Below are 21,168 nucleotides of genomic sequence, written 5' to 3' on the forward strand. Positions count from 1 at the left end.
TGTTTTTATGGAGCTTGTACATGATTTTGGACTCCAGAGAACACATTTGCACTGCTGCTTTGCATCTTTACACCCCTCCATCCCATGCATATTTATGCTGCACATGGTGATTTTATACTTGTGTGCACCAGCTTGTCAGCGAACACTTGCTCTCTGTTCCTGCTGTGTACATACTATTTATGGTAGTGTGATGGAAAAAAGTTATTAAAGAAATATAATATATGTAATACTTTTATTTTAATATAAGGATCCAGATCTGGAAAAGAAAAGAAAAGCAGAGCTGGAGAAAATCAAGAAGCAGAAAAAGAAGTTCAAGGAGCACATTCATGAGACAATCCAGAAACAACAAGATGCTCAACTACGCAGGAAACAGAAAAAGAAAAAACTCAGACAAGAGAAGAAGGGTGGCAATTCTCAGCTGAGCACGGTCTGAATCTGGAGCTACCTGCCCGCTTTATATACTCACCAGGACAGACTATGGATAAAGCTAGGGTGATCAGTTCTCTGATGTAGCCACTACATGTATGGCATCATTAGATGTGTCCTTCCATAAGATTCCTCTATTGTTGACAGGAAATGGGTTGCGTCAATCTTTTTACCCTTGGTATGGATCATTTGTTGGCGGATCAGCAGCTTTTAGACTTCCACTTGCTTGTCGATATCTGTGGCTTTCCACAATGAATACTCATACCTTTACAGTTCTTCAATGTTGGCCATTACTGTATGTGGTTGTGGGTTACGAAGTCAGAATATAATGCTTTTTTTTAAAGGTGTTTTCCACCTCAAGTAAATTTTCTGCAACTGCAGAATCTTATCAGAATGTAAAGTACCCACCCTTAGTATTCAACTTCGCTTGCCGGCTTCAGCGTCCTCTCACAACAGCAGGTATGCGATTTGCACACTTGCACTGTCACGTGCCGACTAGAGTCTTAACTGCCTTGCTTCATTGCTCATTGTGAGACTCTAGATGCTACATTATATTTGAGTATGCAAATCGCATATGTACGGTCTCGTGATGATCACTGTAATCTATAGAGTGGTGAATAGTGATGAGCGAGTACTAAAAAGCTCGGGTGCTCGAGGCTCGGGCCGAGCATCCCAAGATACTCGTGTACTCGGCCCGAGCACCGAGCCCAATGTTATCCTATGGGAGACCCGAGTATTTTTGTGAAATGACCATCGGCAGCATGTAGAAACCATAAAACTGTAAATTAAAAAAAAAAACGTGCGTGTGTGTGTAAGCGTGCATATATATATACACGCGGAGTGGAGTGCGGGAGGGGCCGTAGCCGAGCGGGGAAGTGTCGGGCTAAAGGCACGGTCATTCTGTGAGGGCCGGCCAATCACTGCAATTCCACAAGTAACAGGGCTGTGGCATTGCGGTCTGCCAGCCAATCCCTGCATAAGGGCTGGCTCTAAAAAGAGCGCCAACATGAAGACCACGAGTACAGCACGAGTATCGTGAAATTACTCGGTCCCCGCCGAGTAGCCCGAGTACAGTGATACTCGTGCGAGTACCGAGTAGTGACAAGCATACTCGCTCAACACTAGTGGTGAATCCTTATGGTGGGTACATTATAGACCGCTAGGATTCCACAACCTTGCCCGGCGTGCTGACCATGTACTCCGGTGGACAACCCCTTTTAATATTTAAAATCCTAAAAGGCATTTCCACATCCATTCATCATTTTCTGTCCCTGTTCTATGTGGAAAGTGTTTGAAAGAAACCACATCTGTCCTCAAGCTTTTACCTCCTACCATAGAGTTGTACTGTATATGACAACACGTGGTTTTGGTGGTGGTGCACAAAACATCTTAAAGTTTTTTTATCAAGACTTAAGTCTGAGTTGGAGGTGATTTTTGATGAAGTCAATAGACATAAATATTATCCGTTAGTAATACTTGTTAATTTATTCATTGTCATTGGAATTTAAAATCCTAATATTATATAGTTTTTGTTCTTCAATCTACTTGATGCTATCATGTTACTACAGTTAACGTATTATTACTGATTTATTGGCCCTTTCAGAAGGAATCTTCGCTTACAGACTCCACAGCCTGATTTCAGATAATAAACGTGAATTCAAACACCTAGATATCTAATAAGTATCCAACAATTTCCAGAAATGGGCCATTTGGCAATATCTATATACACTACTCCCAAAAAGGAATATTTGGCTTTCTGGTGCAAGTTATGGAAAACATTAAAAGTTCACACTACAGTTATATTTTATCATGAAAGTAAGGCATTTATGTAGAAGCATGCAGTAGTACCTTAATAATCCCAAACAATTTTTTGAAATAAAAGCCAACAGTGGTGGCTATATGCCCCAAAAAATGTCAGTCTAAATAACTTGTCATGTGGCCATGATCATCAATTACATCTTGACAATGACGTCTCATGCTGTTCACAAGCAGAGTCACTGTCTGCTGAGACATGGCATCCGACTCTTTTGTGAAGCTCTCAGGTCATTGAGGTTTTGGGGTACAGAGTTCTGAGCCTCTACACAGCGACTGAGCAGATCCCATAGGTTTTCTAGGGGATTCAGGTCTGGAGAAAGTGCAGGCCACTCCATTTAAGGAACTCCAGTCTCCAGCAGCCATTCCCTAATGATGTGACCTCGAACACAGTTGTCCATGAAGATGAAGTTAGGCCTGTGTTGTTCATGCAGATGCACAATGACTGGATTAATCATGTTATTCAAGTAGTAGGGGCTTGTCACTGTTCCTTTCATAAAGTGTAGGCAGTTCTATATTGACTAGACACACCTGCCCGCACTGTAACACTACTACCAAAGGCTCATCTGGTGAAAACAGTGGCTGATGCACAGCGCTCTCCTTGATGTCTCCAACATCTTTGACGGCCATTATTTCTGCTCAGCGTGAATCGACTCAGCACTGAGGTCCAATAGTCCTTTGTCTAGAGTAGATGCTCCCTGGCCCATGCAACATAATGATGCCCGTGCTTGGTGATGTGGTTTGGTATCCTTGCAGGTAATCTAGCACGCAGACCACACTGATGAAAAACTTTTCCAATGATTTGTCTCGATACTTGGGTGCCTGTCACTTTCCTTAAATGTGCCTGGCGTTGTGTGGCATTTATCATCCAATTCAGAGTGGTCATCAGTGTGGGATGTGGTAAAGGACATCCACTTCTATGTCTCTCTGCATCTCTGTTGCAACCTGCTGGTGACACTCTAAGCTCAGTGGCCACTTCCGTCTGAGAACATCCTGCTTGAAGCCTCGCAATGGCGAGGTAATGTTGATCAATTGTTAGGCGTTGTCTTGGTCTCATAATGTCAAAGTGTGAACAGCATGGGGAGGACTATTTAAACACAAATTCTAATTGAATCCCCACATTTATTGGGCGAATAATGTATCAAATACCTGTTGTGAGTTTTGCCATTAAGCTCCTTGTTGGAGAACAAGTTGTGTAAAAAGTACTGAAACATTCAACAGTTGGACATGAGCATTCAAGAGGTTAGAGAAGGTCACATTAAGATCACCTGAAAAGGTTAGAGGGCATTGTAGCATCACCCAGAAATTTCACCTGAAATCCAAATATCCCTAACTTTTTGTGACTAGTGTATTTATTTTATCACCTTAAGCAACCTGTTTAAAACTATTTTGTAATAATTGTAATATATTTTTTATGTTAAAGGCATTATTATTTTGAATCAACTGAAGTTGCTGTGAATGCGATTGTGATGTCCTAACCATTTCTCACTGGATGAAAGACCAACAAGTGTTTAGGGATCCGATCTGCTTGAATGGAATATTTTTCATGGATCCTTTTCTGAAATCTATGTCCTATATCACAGATTGAATTGTACCAAAGCTATATATGTCTCATGGTTACTGGAACTCTTATCATAAATGCGAGAGCCGAAGAGTCTGCTTCCCTACACCACCGGACAATACGTGCCCACTGTGTGGGAACTTGTGTTCATTCACCCAATAGAGCACAAGTGGGTGTTTTCTATATTCTGTTCATTGTATTCTGTGAGCTACACCTTAATTTTTACATTCACTCTGCAATATAAGGGATTTATACCTCCGTGTGTCACAATCCAAGACCCACACTGAACAGTCTCATATATGCCTACGAGGCTGCTGTGTTCAGACCCTCAGACAGTCCCTGCAGTGCAAGTGACTTACCTTTCAATCTATCAGCATGATTACAGCCATACCAATATGATATATAATATATATTTTATTCACATTTTCTTCATCACCAAAATGCATTTTAAATGTTCCATTCACTGTTGTAAGGGACTTAGTATGATTTTTATGGGAGCTATCGCTTTATCTGTTACCAGTACAGAGACCGTTGAGGGACTTCAACATCTATAAGAATGATCATTTATAGAATTTACAACAGTTTATATAAAATATATATATTGCAGTGTATTATATCTGCTAGGATAATGTTGGTGGGCATCCTAAAATCAGAATGACCTATAAGTATTCATTATCACGCGGTAATACAAGCCCCTCTCATGACCGATATAAATGTCGTGTAGCGCTGGCTTGCTCATTTTCTCTTACTCTTTCTCTGTCAGTGTAATTAGAGGTCCTGCAGCTGATGCAGTGATCAGGGTACCTTGGCACTTGAATGTTGGCATACTGTCAAGATTTGACAACCCTGTGCTAAGTGACTGTAGCTCTTGGTCCTGGTTTAATTCCAACTTTCAAGTGTAACCAGGCTTTCAGGATTTTATTTTTTCATATTCCGCAAGTATTTTTTTTTGCTTAGTCAAATGGGGATCTGGGTTTAGAGATCCACCACCGATTGCTGAATAGACCTCCGAACAGTGCACAGCTCCTGCTTTCGTGCATCTATAGAGTGGAACATGGATTCACTCAAAAGCATAGCCAATGAAGTCTTAGCAGGGTATGAATTCAATAGAATGCAATGTGTGCGCACTCAGGCAAGAGCTGTGTACTGTTCAGGAGTCTATTTAGCGATTATGCACCTCTTAGGAACTGACCAACCCCCCCCCCAATTAGCAGGCTACTAAAATACCTGTCAAGTATGAAAAAAGGCTACTAAAAAATTAATCTTTCACGCTCAGTTGTAAGAAGAAAAAAAAATGTATAGAAAGTATTTTCAAAGTATGATAACTAGAGATGAGCGAACCCGCGGATGTCCAGATTTGGCAGGTCCTGACAGACTTTTTTTTTTTTTTTTAAAAGTCTGGATTGGTAACAGACTTGACCCTGGATGCCAAGTCCCATATAAGTCTAAGGTACCTGAACTTTAGTGTTATACAATGCTATTAGTAAGGGCTAGGGGGCAGCAAAAGGAAACAAAATGGGGATTAAAGCAGGACAATTATACAATTTTCCGTGCGGCTGTTACACTGCTTCCGGGTCCCCTCATTCAATCTCATGAATATTGTGCTTCCCCCACACACCCTATGTGACAGCATCTGTGATTGCTTGCAGTCAGGCTAGCTTTATGGGTCCCTGAAGTGGAGTGTAAAAATAAATAAATTGGAAAAAATGACATATGGTGCCCTGTATTTTAATACACAACACAGATAAAGCAGACAGCTGGAGGCAGCAGGCCCAAGCTGTGTGCCTTATCTTGGCTGTATATCAAAATACGAGGGACCCCATGTGGCTTTTTTTAAAATATTTAAAGCATTTTAAAAAACTGTGTGTGGTCCCCCCTCATTTTGATACCCAGCCAAGATAAAGCACACAGCCAGGTGCTGGTATTCTCAGGCTGGCGAGGCCCATGGTTATTGGGCCCTCCCTATCCTAAAAATAGCAGCCCGCAGCCGCCCCAAATTGGTGAATCCTTTTAGATGTGCCAATTCTGGCACTTACCTGGCTCATCCCGGTTTCCCTAGTGTGGTGGCAATCGGGGGTAATATAAAGTGTTAATGATAGTTGTCTCTTGTAAAAAAAAAACAAAAAAAAACAGCTGTCATCAAGCCCAAGGTTATTAATAGAGAGCCTATGAGACCCCCCATTACTAATCATGTTTATTAACCCCCTAACCACCGCTGCATGTCTGACGTATTCCACATCACAACTATCCCAGCTCTGCTTCATTTTGACGTTATAGTTTGCAGTCACATTAGAAAATGCAACTGAGCACTGTGGCGTCAGGGTCACACTGATGGAGCCGCAGCTGTGAGAGCAGTGACGTCAGTGAGTTCAGCTGAAGTCACAGCTGTCTGTTCCCATGGTACCCCAGCTGTGACCTCAGGTGAACTCATTGAATTCAAATCCAGTAATCCGGCATGGAGTTCAATGGTCCTGGATTACCATATTATTGACTTCAATGGTGTCAGTTTCAGAGTACCATGGAAACTGGCAGCTGTGACCTCAGGTGAACTCACTGACGTCACAGCTGCAACTTTGTCCGTGTATCCCTGACGTTGCAGTGCTCAGTTGCGATTTCTAATGTGACTGTGCACTGTGACTTCAGGATGTATCAGAGCTGGGATAGTGATGTGTGGATTATGTCAGACCAACAAGGGTGTTTTGGGGGCTAATAAATTGCGGAAAGGTCATAGACCCCCTACCCATTACTAACCTCAGGCTCAATGACCGCTGTGACTTTATTTATTGTTTTTACAAATCACAGCTGTAATTAACAATTGGTATGAGCTGGGAGAGCACCAGGATTGGCGCATCTAATGTATTCGCAAATTTTGGGGCAGGTTGCTAAAGGGAACCTGTCAGCACAAATTTTGCAATAAACCTAAAAGATTCCCCTTCTGCAGCTCCTGGGCTGCATTCTAGAAAGGTTCCTGTTGCTATTGTGCCTCCTTTGAGACCTAAATAAATACTTTATAAAGTCTTACCTTTTTGTATGCAAATGTTTTGTTTTTTTTTATGGTCACGGGGGCGGGCTGTCTTGCGTCCGTTATTCGCCTCCTGCATCTTTGCGCCATCCCCCATTGCTCATTTCCATACACAAGGACACCACCCAGTGCTCCCGAGGTCTCGCGCATGCCCAGTGGCACTATCGCGGGACAGCATTGTGTAAAGCGTGACCGCTGGTGAAGTGATTGCGCAGGCGCAAGATTATGGTGGGGGTGCTGTGATTGTCATCAGCAGCGTCATCTAAGTACCCGCCCATAATCTCGCGCCTGCGGTAATAGGTGACGTGGGTTCATATGGCCAGCGCTTGCGCATAACGGTCGAGACAGAGGGAAAAGCCTTGATAATGCTTTTCCATCCTGGAAATGTCTTGGTATATCCGTTCGCCATGTTAATCACTGACTGCACCAAGATTTTCAGGGAAGAATTCCAAACGTAAATGCAGAAAATGAATTTTCAATGACCTGTTGCACTTCAACTCTTTGTAAGCTTCAAGAAGGATGTCAACCAATTGGATATAGTGTAGTGCTCGACAGTTGCCAAGAAAATTCTCCGAAACATCCTTGGATGAATTCCAAGCTATTTTCTTAGGTCCCACCAGCAGCTTTAAGTGCTTCTCATTCATGATGTCGATATTTTTTTAAAAAAAGTCTTCCTCAATCTTTGCATTGGTTATTCGAATAATGAAAATCTTCAGCTTCTGTGTTGCTTTCACAAAGTTTTCTTTTTTTTAACAGTCCGAGTTTTAAGTGAAGCGAAGGCAAAGATATCATTGCTGGGTCCACAAGTGCTTTTATGTTCGACATTTTTCTGCCTGACAGTCAACTGGTTACGGATTGGCCACTTTTCTACTGTAATGTGACTGCTTAGCACGGTTGTCCCATTCACCCAGGAAACAGCAGTACTTGGCATGTCCAAGTGGCGATCCAAGTAGCAGTACCACTACTTTCTTTGTCGCTCTATTGGGAGACCCAGACAATTGGGTTGTATAGGCTATGCCTCCGGAGGCCGCACAAAGTACTACACTTAAAAGTGTTAAGCCCCTCCCCTTCTGCCTATACACCCCCCGTGCTCCCACGGGCTCCCCAGTTTTTTGCTTTGTGCGAAGGAGGTCAGACACGCACAGCACAGCTCCACAGATTGGTCAGCAGCAGCTGCTGACCATGTCGGATGGAAGAAAAGTGGGCCCATATAGGGCCCCCAGCATGCTCCCTTCTCACCCCACTCTTGTCGGCGGTGTTGTTAAGGTTGAGGTATCCATTGCGGGTACGGAGGCTGGAGCCCACATGCTGCTTTCCTTCCCCATCCCCCTCAGGGCTCTGGGTGAAGTGGGATCCTATCGGTCTCCAGGCACTGAGACCGTGCTTCATCCACAACTCCTGTGGAGACTGCTGGATAGGAGCCGGGTACCGTTCAGGGACATGGCCCTGCTACGTGAAGGTACTCTGTATCCCTGTGGGGACCGCGCACGGCAACACCTCAGCTTTGCTGGGTGTGCTAGTGCACCGGGCCGCGGCGCTGACCGGGTTAAATGTGCCATTACACACTCAGCGTCGCTGAGTGTGTTTATATGTAGGGGCTACCGCGCTAACCGCCGCTGCCATGGGAAACTGCGGCGCGGCTGGGACTTGTAGTTCGCCGGGGACTTCGGCGTGTGCCGCGCTTTTACGGCGGCCACGCTTATACTCGAGTCCCCGGCTTGCTTGCGGCCTAGTTTTCCCTTTCTCCCGCCCTCAGCCCTGACAGGCAGGGGGAAGGGCGGGACGCTGCACGGAACGAGCAGCACTGAGGGCTGGAGTATGATTTGCATACTCCACCCCCCCTCACTGTGCACAGTGCGGGCACCAGTTCCCGCACTTTCTCGGCCACGCCCACGGCTCCCTCCTCTCGTCAGGACGCCGCAGCCATTCCTGTCAGCTCCTCCGACGCTGCAGAGAGGGACAAACCCTGGGAGACCCAGACACGGTCTCTGGTGGCCTCACAACCGTTTTAAAGCGGGTGGTAAGCAGCACCTGTTGGTGCTAGCCCCATGGTGCTGTAGTGTATTGATCCATTATTTGTTTATAGTATATACTCTACACTGTATGAGCACAGTTCATTCTGGCTATATACCCTATTGTGTTACACAGGGAAAACAATAGCATGGCGCCCACAAAAGGCAGGGGTGCCAAAACACAGGCTTATTATGCTGCCTGCGCCGCATGTATGACCCCACTACCGGCAGGTTCCACTGACCCTCATTGTGTGCACTGTTCGGCCCCTGTGGCACTTATTCAGCCAGAGCCTCTGCTAAGAGGGGCCCAGGGGGAGCCACCTGTTGACACTGTCCAGGTGACGGGGACTGAGTTTGCAAAACTCTCTGAGACTATGGCTAAGATACTAGAAGCCTTGCAGTCCAGGCCGGTATCTCAGCAAAGGGACTCTGTTGAATCATTGTCCCCTGACACCCCTCAGTTGGTCCAACAATGTCCTCCCGGGGTATCTCATACATCCCAGGCTGAGGGTTATGACTTAGACCCCACCCCCAGACCGAATAAGCGGGCTCGCTTAGAATTTCCCTCGACATCATATTGTTCAGGGTCTCAGCGGGGGGAATCTCTGGTTGATGATGCGGAGACAGCTGATCAGGATTCTGATCCTGAGGGCGCTCTCAATCTTAATACTCCAGACGGGGACGCCATAGTGAACGATCTTATTGCGTCCATCAATCAAATGCTGGATATCTCTCCCTCAGCTCCTCCGGCGGAGGAGTCAGCTTCTCAGCAGGAGAAATTCCGTTTCAGGTTCCCCAAGCGTACACCGAGTATGTTTCTAGACCACTCTGATTTCAGAGAGGCAGTCCAGAATCACCATGCTTGTCCAGATAAGCGTTTTTCTAAGCGCCTTAAGGATACACGTTATCCTTTTCCCCCTGACGTGGTCAAAAGTTGGGCTCAGTGTCCCAAAGTGGATCCTCCAATCTCCAGACTGGCGGCTAAATCCATACTTGCAGTGGAAGATGGGGCCTCGCTCAAAGATGCCACTGACAGGCAGATAGAGCTCTGGTTGAAATCCATCTATGAAGCTATCGGAGCTTCTTTTGCCCCAGCATTCGCAGCCGTATGGGCGCTACAAGCTATCTCAGCAGGTCAGGCGCAAATTGAAGCGGCCGCGCCACAAGTGGCATCCATTACCACCCAGACCTCGGCAATTGCGTCTTACGCTATTAATGCTGTCCTGGACTCTGCGAGCCGTACGGCGGTTGCGGCCAATTCGGTGGTACTCCGCAGGGCCTTGTGGCTACGGGAATGGAAGGCAGATTCTGCTTCCAAAAAGCGCTTAACCAGTTTGCCAATTTCTGGCGACAGGCTGTTTGGCGAGCGTCTGGATGAAATCATCAAACAATCCAAGGGAAAGGATACATCCTTACCCCAGCCCAAACAGAACATACCCCAACAGAGGAGAGGGCAGTCGAGGTTTCGGTCCTTTCGGGGCGCGGGCAGGTCCCAATTCTCCTCGTCCAAAGGGTCTCAGAAGGAACAAAGGAACTCTGATGCATGGCGGTCTAAGTCACGTCCTAAAAAGACCACCGGAGGCGCCGCTAACAAAGCGGCTTCCTCATGACTTTCGACCTCCTCTAGTAGCATCCTCGGTCGGTGGCAGGCTCTCCCGCTTTTGCGACACCTGGCTGCCACAAATAAAAGACCGCTGGGTGAGAGACATTCTGTCTCACGGTTACAAGATAGAGTTCACCTCTCGTCCCCCGACTCGATTCTTCAGGTCATCCCCGCCTCCCGAGCGAGCCGAGGCTCTTCTGCAGGCGCTGGGCACTCTGAAGGCGGAAGGAGTGGTGGTCCCTGTTCCTCTTCAGCAACAGAGCCACGGTTTTTACTCCAACTTGTTTGTGGTCCCAAAGAAGGACGGGTCTTTCCGCCCGGTCCTGGACCTGAAACTGCTCAACAAACACGTAAAAACCCGACGGTTCAGGATGGAATCCCTCCGCTCCGTCATCGCCTCAATGTCCCAAGGAGATTTCCTTGCATCAATCGATATCAAAGATGCTTATCTCCACGTACCGATTGCTCCAGAGCACCAGCGCTTCTTGCGCTTCGCCATAGGAAACGAACACCTGCAATTTGTGGCACTGCCGTTCGGCCTGTCAACAGCCCCACGGGTTTTTACCAAGGTGATGGCTACTGTAGTAGCGCTCCTACACTCGCAGGGTCACTCGGTGATTCCGTATTTGGACGATCTGCTGATCAAGGCACCCTCTCAAGAGGCATGCCAACGCAGCCTCGACGCTACCCTGGAGACTCTCCAGGGTTTCGGGTGGATCATCAATTTTCCAAAGTCAAATCTGACACCGGCCCAATCGCTGACATATCTTGGCATGGAGTTTCATACCCTCTCAGCGATAGTGAAGCTTCCGCTGATCAAGCAGCAGTCACTACAGAAAGGGGTACAATCTCTCCTTCAAGGCCAGTCACACCCCTTGAGGCGCCTCATGCACTTCCTGGGGAAGATGATGGCAGCAATGGAGGCAGTCCCTTTCGCGCAGTTTCACCTGCGTCCCCTTCAATGGGACATCTTACGCAAATGGGACAGGAAGCCGACGTCCCTCGACAGGACCGTCTCCCTCTCTCAGGCGACCAAAGCTTCCTTTCGGTGGTGGCCCCTTCCCACTTCATTATCGAAGGGGAAATCCTTCCTACCCCCATCCTGGGAAGTAGTCACGACGGACGCGAGTCTGTCAGGGTGGGGAGCGGTTTTTCTCCACCACAGGGCTCAGGGTACGTGGACCCAGCAAGAGTCCTCGCTTCAGATCAATGTTCTGGAAATACGGGCAGTGTATCTTGCCCTGAAAGCGTTCCAGCAGTGGTTGAAGGGCAAGCAGATCCAAATTCAGTCGGACAACTCCACAGCGGTGGCATACATCAACCACCAAGGCGGCACACGCAGCCGGCAAGCCTTCCAGGAAGTCCGGCGGATTTTGATGTGGGTGGAAGCCACGGCCTCCACCATATCCGCAGTTCACATCCCAGACGTGGAAAACTGGGAAGCAGATTATCTCAGTCGCCAGGGCATGGACGCAGGGGAATGGTCCCTTCACCCGGACGTGTTTCAGGAGATCTGTTGCCGCTGGGGGGTGCCGGACGTCGACCTCATGGCGTCCCGGCACAACAACAAGGTACCAATGTTCATGGCACGGTCTCAAGATCCCAGAGCTCTGGCGGCAGACGCCTTAGTTCAGGATTGGTCGCAGTTTCAGCTCCCTTATGCGTTTCCTCCGCTGGCACTGTTGCCCAGAGTGTTACGCAAGATCAGGGCCGAATGCCGCCGCGTCATCCTCGTCGCTCCAGACTGGCCGAGGCGGTCGTGGTACCCGGATCTGTGGCATCTCACGGTCGGCCAACCGTGGGCACTACCAGACCGACCAGACTTGCTATCTCAAGGGCCGTTTTTCCATCTGAATTCTGCGGCCCTCAACCTGACTGTGTGGCCATTGAGTCCTGGATCCTAGCGTCTTCAGGGTTCTCAAGACGTCATTGCCACTATGAGACAAGCTAGGAAACCAACGTCCGCTAAAATCTACCACAGGACGTGGAAAATTTTCCTGTCGTGGTGTTCTGCTCAGGGTATTTCTCCCTGGCCTTTTGCCTTGCCCGCTTTTCTGTCCTTCCTTCAATCTGGACTGGAAAAGGGTTTGTCGCTCGGCTCTCTTAAGGGACAAGTCTCAGCGCTCTCTGTGTTTTTCCAGAAGCGCCTAGCCAGACTTCCACAGGTACGCACGTTCCTGCAGGGGGTTTGTCACATCGTCCCTCCTTACAAGCGGCCGTTAGAACCCTGGGATCTGAACAGGGTGCTGATGGTTCTTCAGAAACCACCATTCGAGCCAATGAGGGATATTCCTCTCTCACGCCTTTCGCAGAAAGTGGTTTTTCTAGTAGCAGTCACTTCACTTCGGAGAGTGTCTGAGCTAGCAGCGCTTTCATGCAAAACCCCTTTCCTGGTGTTTCACCAGGACAAGGTGGTTCTACGTCCGGTTCCGGAATTTCTCCCTAAGGTGGTATCCCCCTTTCATCTCAATCAGGATATCTCCTTACCTTCTTTTTGTCCTCATCCAGTTCACCAATGTGAAAAGGATTTGCACTTGTTAGATCTGGTGAGAGCACTCAGAATCTACATTTCTCGTACGGCGCCCCTGCGCCGCTCGGATGCACTCTTTGTCCTTGTCGCTGGCCAGCGTAAAGGGTCACAGGCTTCCAAATCAACCCTGGCTCGGTGGATCAAGGAGCCAATTATCGAAGCTTACCGTTCGGCTGGGCTTCCGGTTCCCTCAGGGCTGAAGGCCCATTCTACCAGAGCCGTGGGCGCGTCCTGGGCTTTGAGGCACCAGGCTACGGCTCAGCAGGTGTGTCAGGCGGCTACTTGGTCGAGCCTGCACACTTTCACGAAGCACTATCAAGTGCATACCTATGCTTCGGCGGATGCCAGCCTAGGTAGACGAGTCCTTCAGGCGGCGGTTGCCCACCTGTAGGAAGAGGCCGTTTTACGGCTCTCTTACGAGGTATTATTTTACCCACCCAGGGACTGCTTTTGGACGTCCCAATTGTCTGGGTCTCCCAATAGAGCGACAAAGAAGAAGGGAATTTTGTTTACTTACCGTAAATTCCTTTTCTTCTAGCTCTAATTGGGAGACCCAGCACCCGCCCCTGTTTTTTTGTGTACACATGTTGTTCATGTTGAATGGTTTCAGTTCTCCGATATTCCTTCGGATTGAAGTTACTTTAAACCAGTTTATAATTCTTTTTCCTCCTTCTTGCTTTTGCACCAAAACTGAGGAGACCGTGGGAGCACGGGGGGTGTATAGGCAGAAGGGGAGTGGCTTAACACTTTTAAGTGTAGTACTTTGTGCGGCCTCCGGAGGCATAGCCTATACAACCCAATTGTCTGGGTCTCCCAATTAGAGCTAGAAGAAAAGGAATTTACGGTAAGTAAACAAAATTCCCTTCTTTATATCTTCACAGATGTTCCAGTTGTAGTTGCTGTACTTGATGTTTTGCAACAATTCCAGGTTCTTGTATGTTTCTCTCGTGTGTGCAGCATAGCCAACAGGTATTAACCTCTTCACAACACATTACGTACTGGGTACGTCTGGGATCGTGTGAGGTTAATCCCCGTGGGCAGTCCATGGCGATCCACACAAATCTCAGCTGATTTCAACAGCTGAGATGTGTGCCTGCCAGGCACGAGTGGAATCTCTTTCCACCCGCGCCTATTAACCCCTTACATCTCGCTGCCAAATCTGACAGAAAGATGTAAATGCGTGCCGCCATAAGGGTAACTTACCCACCCCCATCGGAAGACACGTGACGTGATCACTTGACTTCCGGTGTTGCCATTGTAGCACAGGGTCATGTGATGACTCCTGTAGCTATCATGAGTCACTTTCTCTCACTGCCGGCAGAGGCCGGTGTGTGACAGTAAGGCCGGAGTCACACTTGCGAGTGCCTTGCATGTAACTCGCACAAGTCTCTCATTGAATCACTCAGCAAGGCTGCATACTCTCCTGACAGGTGCAGGTTGGTTCCATGTATCGCTATGCAGATGAGACGCTCCTGTCCGGAGAGTGTGCAGCCGTGCCAGGTGCTGCAATAAGAGACTCACACGAGTTACACGCAAAGCACTCGCAAGTGTGATACTGGCCTAAAGCAGCTTTTCACAAGATCTCAGCTGTGTAGCTGTGAGCTGGAGAAATAGAAGAGCAATCAGAAAAGTTTTAAAAAATTAGAAAAAAAACAGTTCAAATCATCCCCCATTCGGCCCACTGAAAATCAAAGGGGTGAAAAAAAAGATATATATACACATACTTTGTATCGCCGCATTCATAAACGCCCGCTCTATCAAAATACAAAATCAATTAATCTGATCAGTAAATGGTGTAGTGGCAAAAAAACAAATTCCAAACGCCAAGATTACGTTTTTTGGTCGCCGCAAACTTTGCGCAAAATGCAATAGGTGGCGATCAAAACGTAGCATCTGCGCAAAAATGGTACCATTAAAAACAGCTCGAGACGCAAAAAATATGCAGTCACTGAGCCATAGATTCCGAAAAATGAGAACACTGGGTTTCGGAATATGGTGCTAAAAGTGCACTTTTTTTTTGGACAAACGTGTGAATTTTTTTTTAACCCCTTAGGAAAATAGTAAACCTATACGTACATGTTTGGTGTCTACAAACCCGTACCGACCTGACACATCAGTTTTACCATATAGTGAACACTGTGAATAAAATATCCCAAAAACTATTCTGATCACACTTTATTTTGCAGTTTTTTCGCACTTGAAATATTTTTTGCTTTTTTCCAGTACACTATATAGTAAAACTCATGGTTTCATTTAAAAATACAGCTTGTCCCGCAAAAAAAAAAACCCTTATATGGCAAGATTTACATAAAAATAAAAAAAGTTACGGCTCTCTGAAGAAGGGGAGCAAAAAAAAACACAAAACGGAAAATCGCCCAGGGGTGAATGGGGTAAAGGATGAACATTACTATTGTGTAACATGACAGTCTTGAGGCTTAACACTAATGAGTGGATCCACAGATAACCGGAATCTGATCTCTTATCAGAAGAAATGTAATAGCCAGCGCTCTGTCAGCTGTAACAGGAACTACGTCATGATAGCGACAGGAGTCCTCACGTGACCCTGTGCTACCATGACAACCATCGGCTCTCCATGATTGCGTCACAGAACCGCCGATGTCGGCGGGGAAAAGTCCATTTCTTTCTGCGGCGCTTTAATTGGCGCTGTCACATCAGCAGACATCTGCGGGAATTACCGCTGGCTCACCGCAGCAGATTTAGGATGTACCGTTATGTCCTAGGTTGTGAAGGGGTTAAGATGGTGGTAGAGAGATTAGAGCAAGCGCGTTATACTTGCAGAGCCTTCTCTGTGGCTGTAACACTGCTTCCAAACCATTCATACAACTTCCGGGGCTGCTCATTATGTTTCATACATATGCACTGCTTTCCCCCCACTCATCGACAGTCCCGACGTCTCTGGTTGCAGTCTGTGTGACAGCTTGTGTGACTGCATTTAATCAGAGGCGTGGTGTGTGTGTCCCTATATTGGTGTAAAAATAAATTAGCGTAGGGTCCTCCCATATTATGATATCCATCACAGATGAAACATACGGCTGCAGCCCCCAGCCATGTGCTTATCTTGGCTGTGCTTCAAAATAAGAGGGACCGCATGCGGCTTTTTTTTTTTTTTTTTTTTAAATAGAAATATATTTAAATTTGCATGCGGTCCCCCCAATTTTGATACCCAGTCACGATAAAGCCGACAGCTGGGGGCTGGTATTCTTAGACTGGGAAGACTCATGGTTATTGGGCTCCCCAGCCTAAAAATAGCAGCCTGCAGCCGCCCAGAATTGTCGCGTCAATTAGATGCGACAATCCTGGAACGTTACCTGGCTCTTCCCGATTGCCTTGGTGTGGTGGCAATCAGGGTAATAAGGGACTAATGACCGCTCACAACTGCCAATAAGCGGTAGATAGATAGTGGGAGGCGTCGGAGACCCACCCCATTACTAATTTGTAAGTTAAAATAAATAAACGCAAAAAAAATCCTTTATTTGAAGTAAAATACAAAAAAACACCCTCTTTACCCCCTTTATACACCTCTGCAGGTCTGATGTAATCCTCACAAGGTCCCATGATGATTCCAGCTGTGCTACATATTGAAGGCACAGCGCGCGGACACAGAACATGTTCGTACACCGGGGGCTTCAGGCAGAGACTGAGCCAAGGCGATGAGCAGTGACATCAATCAGATTATTTGCGGTTGCAGTGATGTCACTGTTCACAGCTGAGGCTCAGTCATTCTCTGCCTGAAGCCTACAGCGTGTGGACATGTTTTGTGCCGATGCGCTTTGCCTCCAGTATGTATGCAGCAAAGCTGGAATCGTCATGGGACCTCGTGTGAATTAAGTGGGACCTGCAGGGGTGGTGTAATAAATAATAGGGGTTTTTGTATTTTGTTTCAATTGAAGGATTTTTTTCGGTGTTTGTGTTTATTTCTTTTCACTTACAGATTAGTAATGGGGGGTCTTATCGACACCTGCCACTACTAGTCTAGGGCTTAGTGACAGCTGCGAGCTGTCACTAACCCCTTATTACCCCGATTGCCACCGCACCAAGGCAATCGGGAATAGCTGAGTAAAATTGAATACGACAATTCTAGGAGGCTGCAGGCTGCTATTTTTAAGGGTGTCCATAACAATTGGTCTCCCCAGCTGTCTGTTTTATCATGGCTGGATATCAAAATTGGGGCAGACAACCCGCCGTGTTTTAAAAAATGATTTATTTGTAATTAAAAAAAAAAAAGAAAAAAAAGTTGCATGTGGTCCCTCTTATTTTGATACACAACCAAGGTGAGCACACGGCTGGGGTCTGGAGCCTATAGCCGTATGCTTTATTTGTGTTGGGTTTCATAATATGGTGGGACCCTATGCCAATTTTTTAAAATTTATTTTTACACCACGATAGGGGGACACACAGTGCCTGTGATTGCAAGCAGACAGACATGCTGTCATATAGGGTGGGGGCACTGTCTGACTGCAATTAATCAGACGCCAGCACAGCCGCTTAGCGGGGGAAGCAGTGCATATGTATGAAGCATAATGAGCGGCGGTGGGTACTTTTGAACCCACGCGGATCTGGACTTTTATAGTCTAAGTCTGCCCATCACTACTGATGAGTCAATATCAAGACGATAATGTTTCAGCTCATGCTCATCATAACCCAAAGCTGTGAACAACCCCTTGATGTCGGTGCAAAGCACAGGTTGTCAACATGTTGATAAAATTACATAACCACACATCTATTGTGGAGAATACATGGACAGCTTGAAAATATGAAATAAAATTGCTAAAACTGAAGATTTCAGAAAATCTGTAAGTGACCGGAATATATCAAGGTGATTTTTGTGATCAGCAGCTATAAGTACATAAGATACACCCAAAAGAGTTAAGGACACAAAATCTTCAGTGTAATTTGAAGATATTCAGGGGATCTTTTAGCCCACAACAGCTGTGGCCCTGTCTTAGGCTCTTGTAGAGTATTTTTCTATTATCCTATAGCAAACCTCAGTAGGGTTGAGATCTGGAGATTATCATGGCTGATCCATTAGAGACTATTCTGTAGCTCCAGGTTTCTTCGCAGGGAGGAACACATTTGTACACCTGTCAAGAGCTTACCGTAGGCAACTTAGTTATGAAATGATGGGGTAATTTTATGGTTTCATTATTCCTAACATTATGCATAATTGTGTCACCTCGTCGGCATCACAGCAGCCCCATACCATGCTATTTTCTATACCACTGCAGCATGAAAAAGCAGGCGTCACATTACAGTGGCTCACAAGAAGCTGCGGTTGCTCTGACTGCTCTCTGCACACCTGCTCCTTTTATAATTCCTCTTGGTACCAACACATTGAAACCATAGTACAGCATTGTGTACCAGAACCCCACTAAGAAAACTGTCATCTCAAGGGTACAGAAGGCGCAGGTGTACTCTGCAGTGCTGCATCCAATCTTTCACTTGTTAGCAATTGGATTGAAAAACTTTTAGCAAGAATTGTAGAATCGCTCTATTATAGCATGATTTTCCTGATTTGGTAGAGCTAAAAAAATAATATAGAATAAACCAGCCTGAATTCTTTAAGACATGGATTTCACTAATGATAACCAATATTTTACTATGAGCTGGAACAATTGACTAATCAGAGAACAATTGACTAATCAGCTTTGCAGTATAGACCCTTGTAATGGAATACATTTTTAGAAGATTTCTATTAACATGAGTCTGTACTTAGATGAGACATTACAGACCATCACTAGCTGTTGGGCTCAAAAAGACAAATGTTGCCCCAGCAATAGAGCAGTCATTTAAAACAATGGAAATAATTCTAGAACTCCTTAGCATAGTGACATACAGGTACGTAAGCACTGGTGTGACTGTATGGACAGCCCAAGAGTGGTGGATGCTGTCTATATTAGGCCGGTTTCAGATATCTGTGTTTCAGGTACATGTGACATCTGTTTTTAATACGGATGCCACATGTACCCATGTTATTCTCTGGAATTACACACACGTCCGTGTTTTCACATGGACCATGTGACCCCTCGTGACAGCGCAAGGACACACGAAGACATGTCTGTTTTTACTCCGGCAGCACGGGTGTCATATGGATCGCACACTGATGTGATCCGTGTGACATCAGTGTGACACGTGTCTTTGAAATAAAAAGATTGTCTATATTCACCTGTATCCAGCGCTGCTGTCTTCGACTCTGCTGTTTCCTCCTTCTGACCCCTGCTCATTATATTCATTGATTATTCACTGCACCTCGGACCTGGAAGCAGGAGCATCGCCAGGGACAGCATCACCGGTGACAGGTGAGTATCCAGCAAGCAGTGTGTATGCAGTGACGTCCAGGAGGTCATCAGTGTTCCCAATGAAATCTGATGAACCCGTGAAGTCACCTCTTGACACCCGCTGTAGCGTCATCAGGAGGTCATCAGAGATCATTGAGAACTCCGATGAGTTCCTGGATGTCACTGCGCACACACACTGCTTGCTGGATACTCACCTGTCAGCGGCACTATCCCCGTTGATGCTCTTGCTTACAGGTCTGAGGTGCAGTGAATATGAAATGAGCATAATTAGCGGAGGTCAGAAGCAGGAGGCAGCAGAGCCGAATACAGCAGCGCTGGATACAGGTGTATATAGAAAATCTTTTTATTTCAAAAACACATGTTTTCTCCAGTAGGTGTCATACAGATGACACACGTATGACCATACCAATACATATAGCTTGTACCTGATTAAACACTGACGTCTGAAACTGGCCTTACAAAGCTGGCATCTATCATTAATAGCCGCGGCTGCACATGAGCACTAATCACTGTTGTTAACTATTTAGTTCACGTGTCCAGTATTTCATCCGTTTGAAATAGATCCAGCAGCAATCAGTTGAATTAGTTGGACCATCAAGTTGTAGAGGCTTACCTTTTTTTTTGTCCGGCTAAAAAAAATACTGAATGCAACTGATTCTTTGGCGTTTTGTTTTTTTTACAGTCTATGAGAAAGGTATCCGTTAAATAGCTTTCTATTTTTCTCCCATTTGAATCAGATCTGTTTTTTGCTTACTAGATCAATTTCAAATAGATGATTACTAGACAAGTGAACAGTGACTGACAGCAGCAGATGTCACCAGGTTTTTGCTGCCTAATCTAAAGGCCCCGTCACACTAAGCAACATCGCTAGCAACATCGCTGCTAACGAACAACTTTTGTGACGTTGCTAGCGATGTTGCTGTGTGTGACATCCAGCAACAACCTGGCCCCTGCTGTGAGGTCGTTGGTTGTTGCTGAATGTCCTGGGCCATTTTTTAGTTGTTGCTGTCCTGCTGTGAAGCACAGATCGCTGTGTGTGACAGCGAGACAGCAACAACTAAATGTGCAGGCAGCAGGAGCCGGCTTCTGCGGAGGCTGGTAACCACAGTAAACATCGGGTAACTAAGAAGCCCTGTCCTTGGTTACCCGATATTTACCTTTGTTACCAGCCTCCGCCGCTCTCACTGTCAGTGCCGGCTCCTGCTCTGTGCACATGTAGCTGCAGGACACATCGGGTAATTAACCCCATGTGTGCTGTAGCTAGGAGAGCAGGGAGCCAGTGCTAAGCAGTGTGCGCTGCTCCCTGCTCTGTGCACATGTAGCTGCAGTACACATCGGGTAATTAACCCCATGTGTGCTGTAGCTAGGAGAGCAGGGAGCCAGCGCTAAGCGGTGTGCGCTGCTCCCTGCTCTGTGCACATTTAGCTACAGCACACATCGGGTAATTAACCCGATGTGTGCTGTACTAGGAGAGCAGGGAGCCAGCGCTCAGTGTGCGCTGCTCCCTGCTCTCTGCACATGTAGCTACAGCACACATCGGGTAATTAACCCCATGTGTGCTGTAACTAGGAGAGCAGGGAGCCAGCGCTAAGCGGTGTGCGCTGCTCCCTGCTCTCTGCACGTGTAGCTGCGTGAGCTGGTAACCAAGGTAAATATCGGGTTGGTTACCCGATATTTACCTTCTTGTACCTTACCTTACTAAGCTGAGTGCAGGCGCTGCGGAGGAGAGGGAGGGGTTAATCCTCCCATCTCCTCCACTGTCAGCCTGTGCGTAGATCGCACTGCACTGGGATAACATCCGAGTGCAGTCCGATGTATCTCTCGCATCCATTCACTTGAATGGGTGCGAGAGATACGGCGGTAGCAGCAAAACGCAGCATTCTGC

The 21,168-nt window shown here is 46.7% G+C and overlaps 1 protein-coding gene across 2 annotated transcripts in view; it reads left to right on the forward strand.

Annotated features, from left to right (window-relative positions):
* DDX49 (DEAD-box helicase 49) overlaps positions 1-5,179 on the forward strand; it is a 118,841-nt gene extending 113,662 nt beyond the window's left edge. For both annotated transcript variants that reach the window (XM_075315102.1, XM_075315109.1), the window contains one exon: positions 248-5,179. In XM_075315102.1, the coding sequence (XP_075171217.1) occupies positions 248-433 (186 nt within the window). In that variant the 3' untranslated portion in view covers positions 434-5,179. The remainder of the gene's footprint in view (positions 1-247) is intronic.
* The last annotated feature ends 15,989 nt before the right edge of the window (positions 5,180-21,168 follow it).

This window comes from Anomaloglossus baeobatrachus, chromosome 1 (assembly GCF_048569485.1).
Source record: "Anomaloglossus baeobatrachus isolate aAnoBae1 chromosome 1, aAnoBae1.hap1, whole genome shotgun sequence".
Classification (NCBI taxonomy): domain Eukaryota; kingdom Metazoa; phylum Chordata; class Amphibia; order Anura; family Aromobatidae; genus Anomaloglossus; species Anomaloglossus baeobatrachus.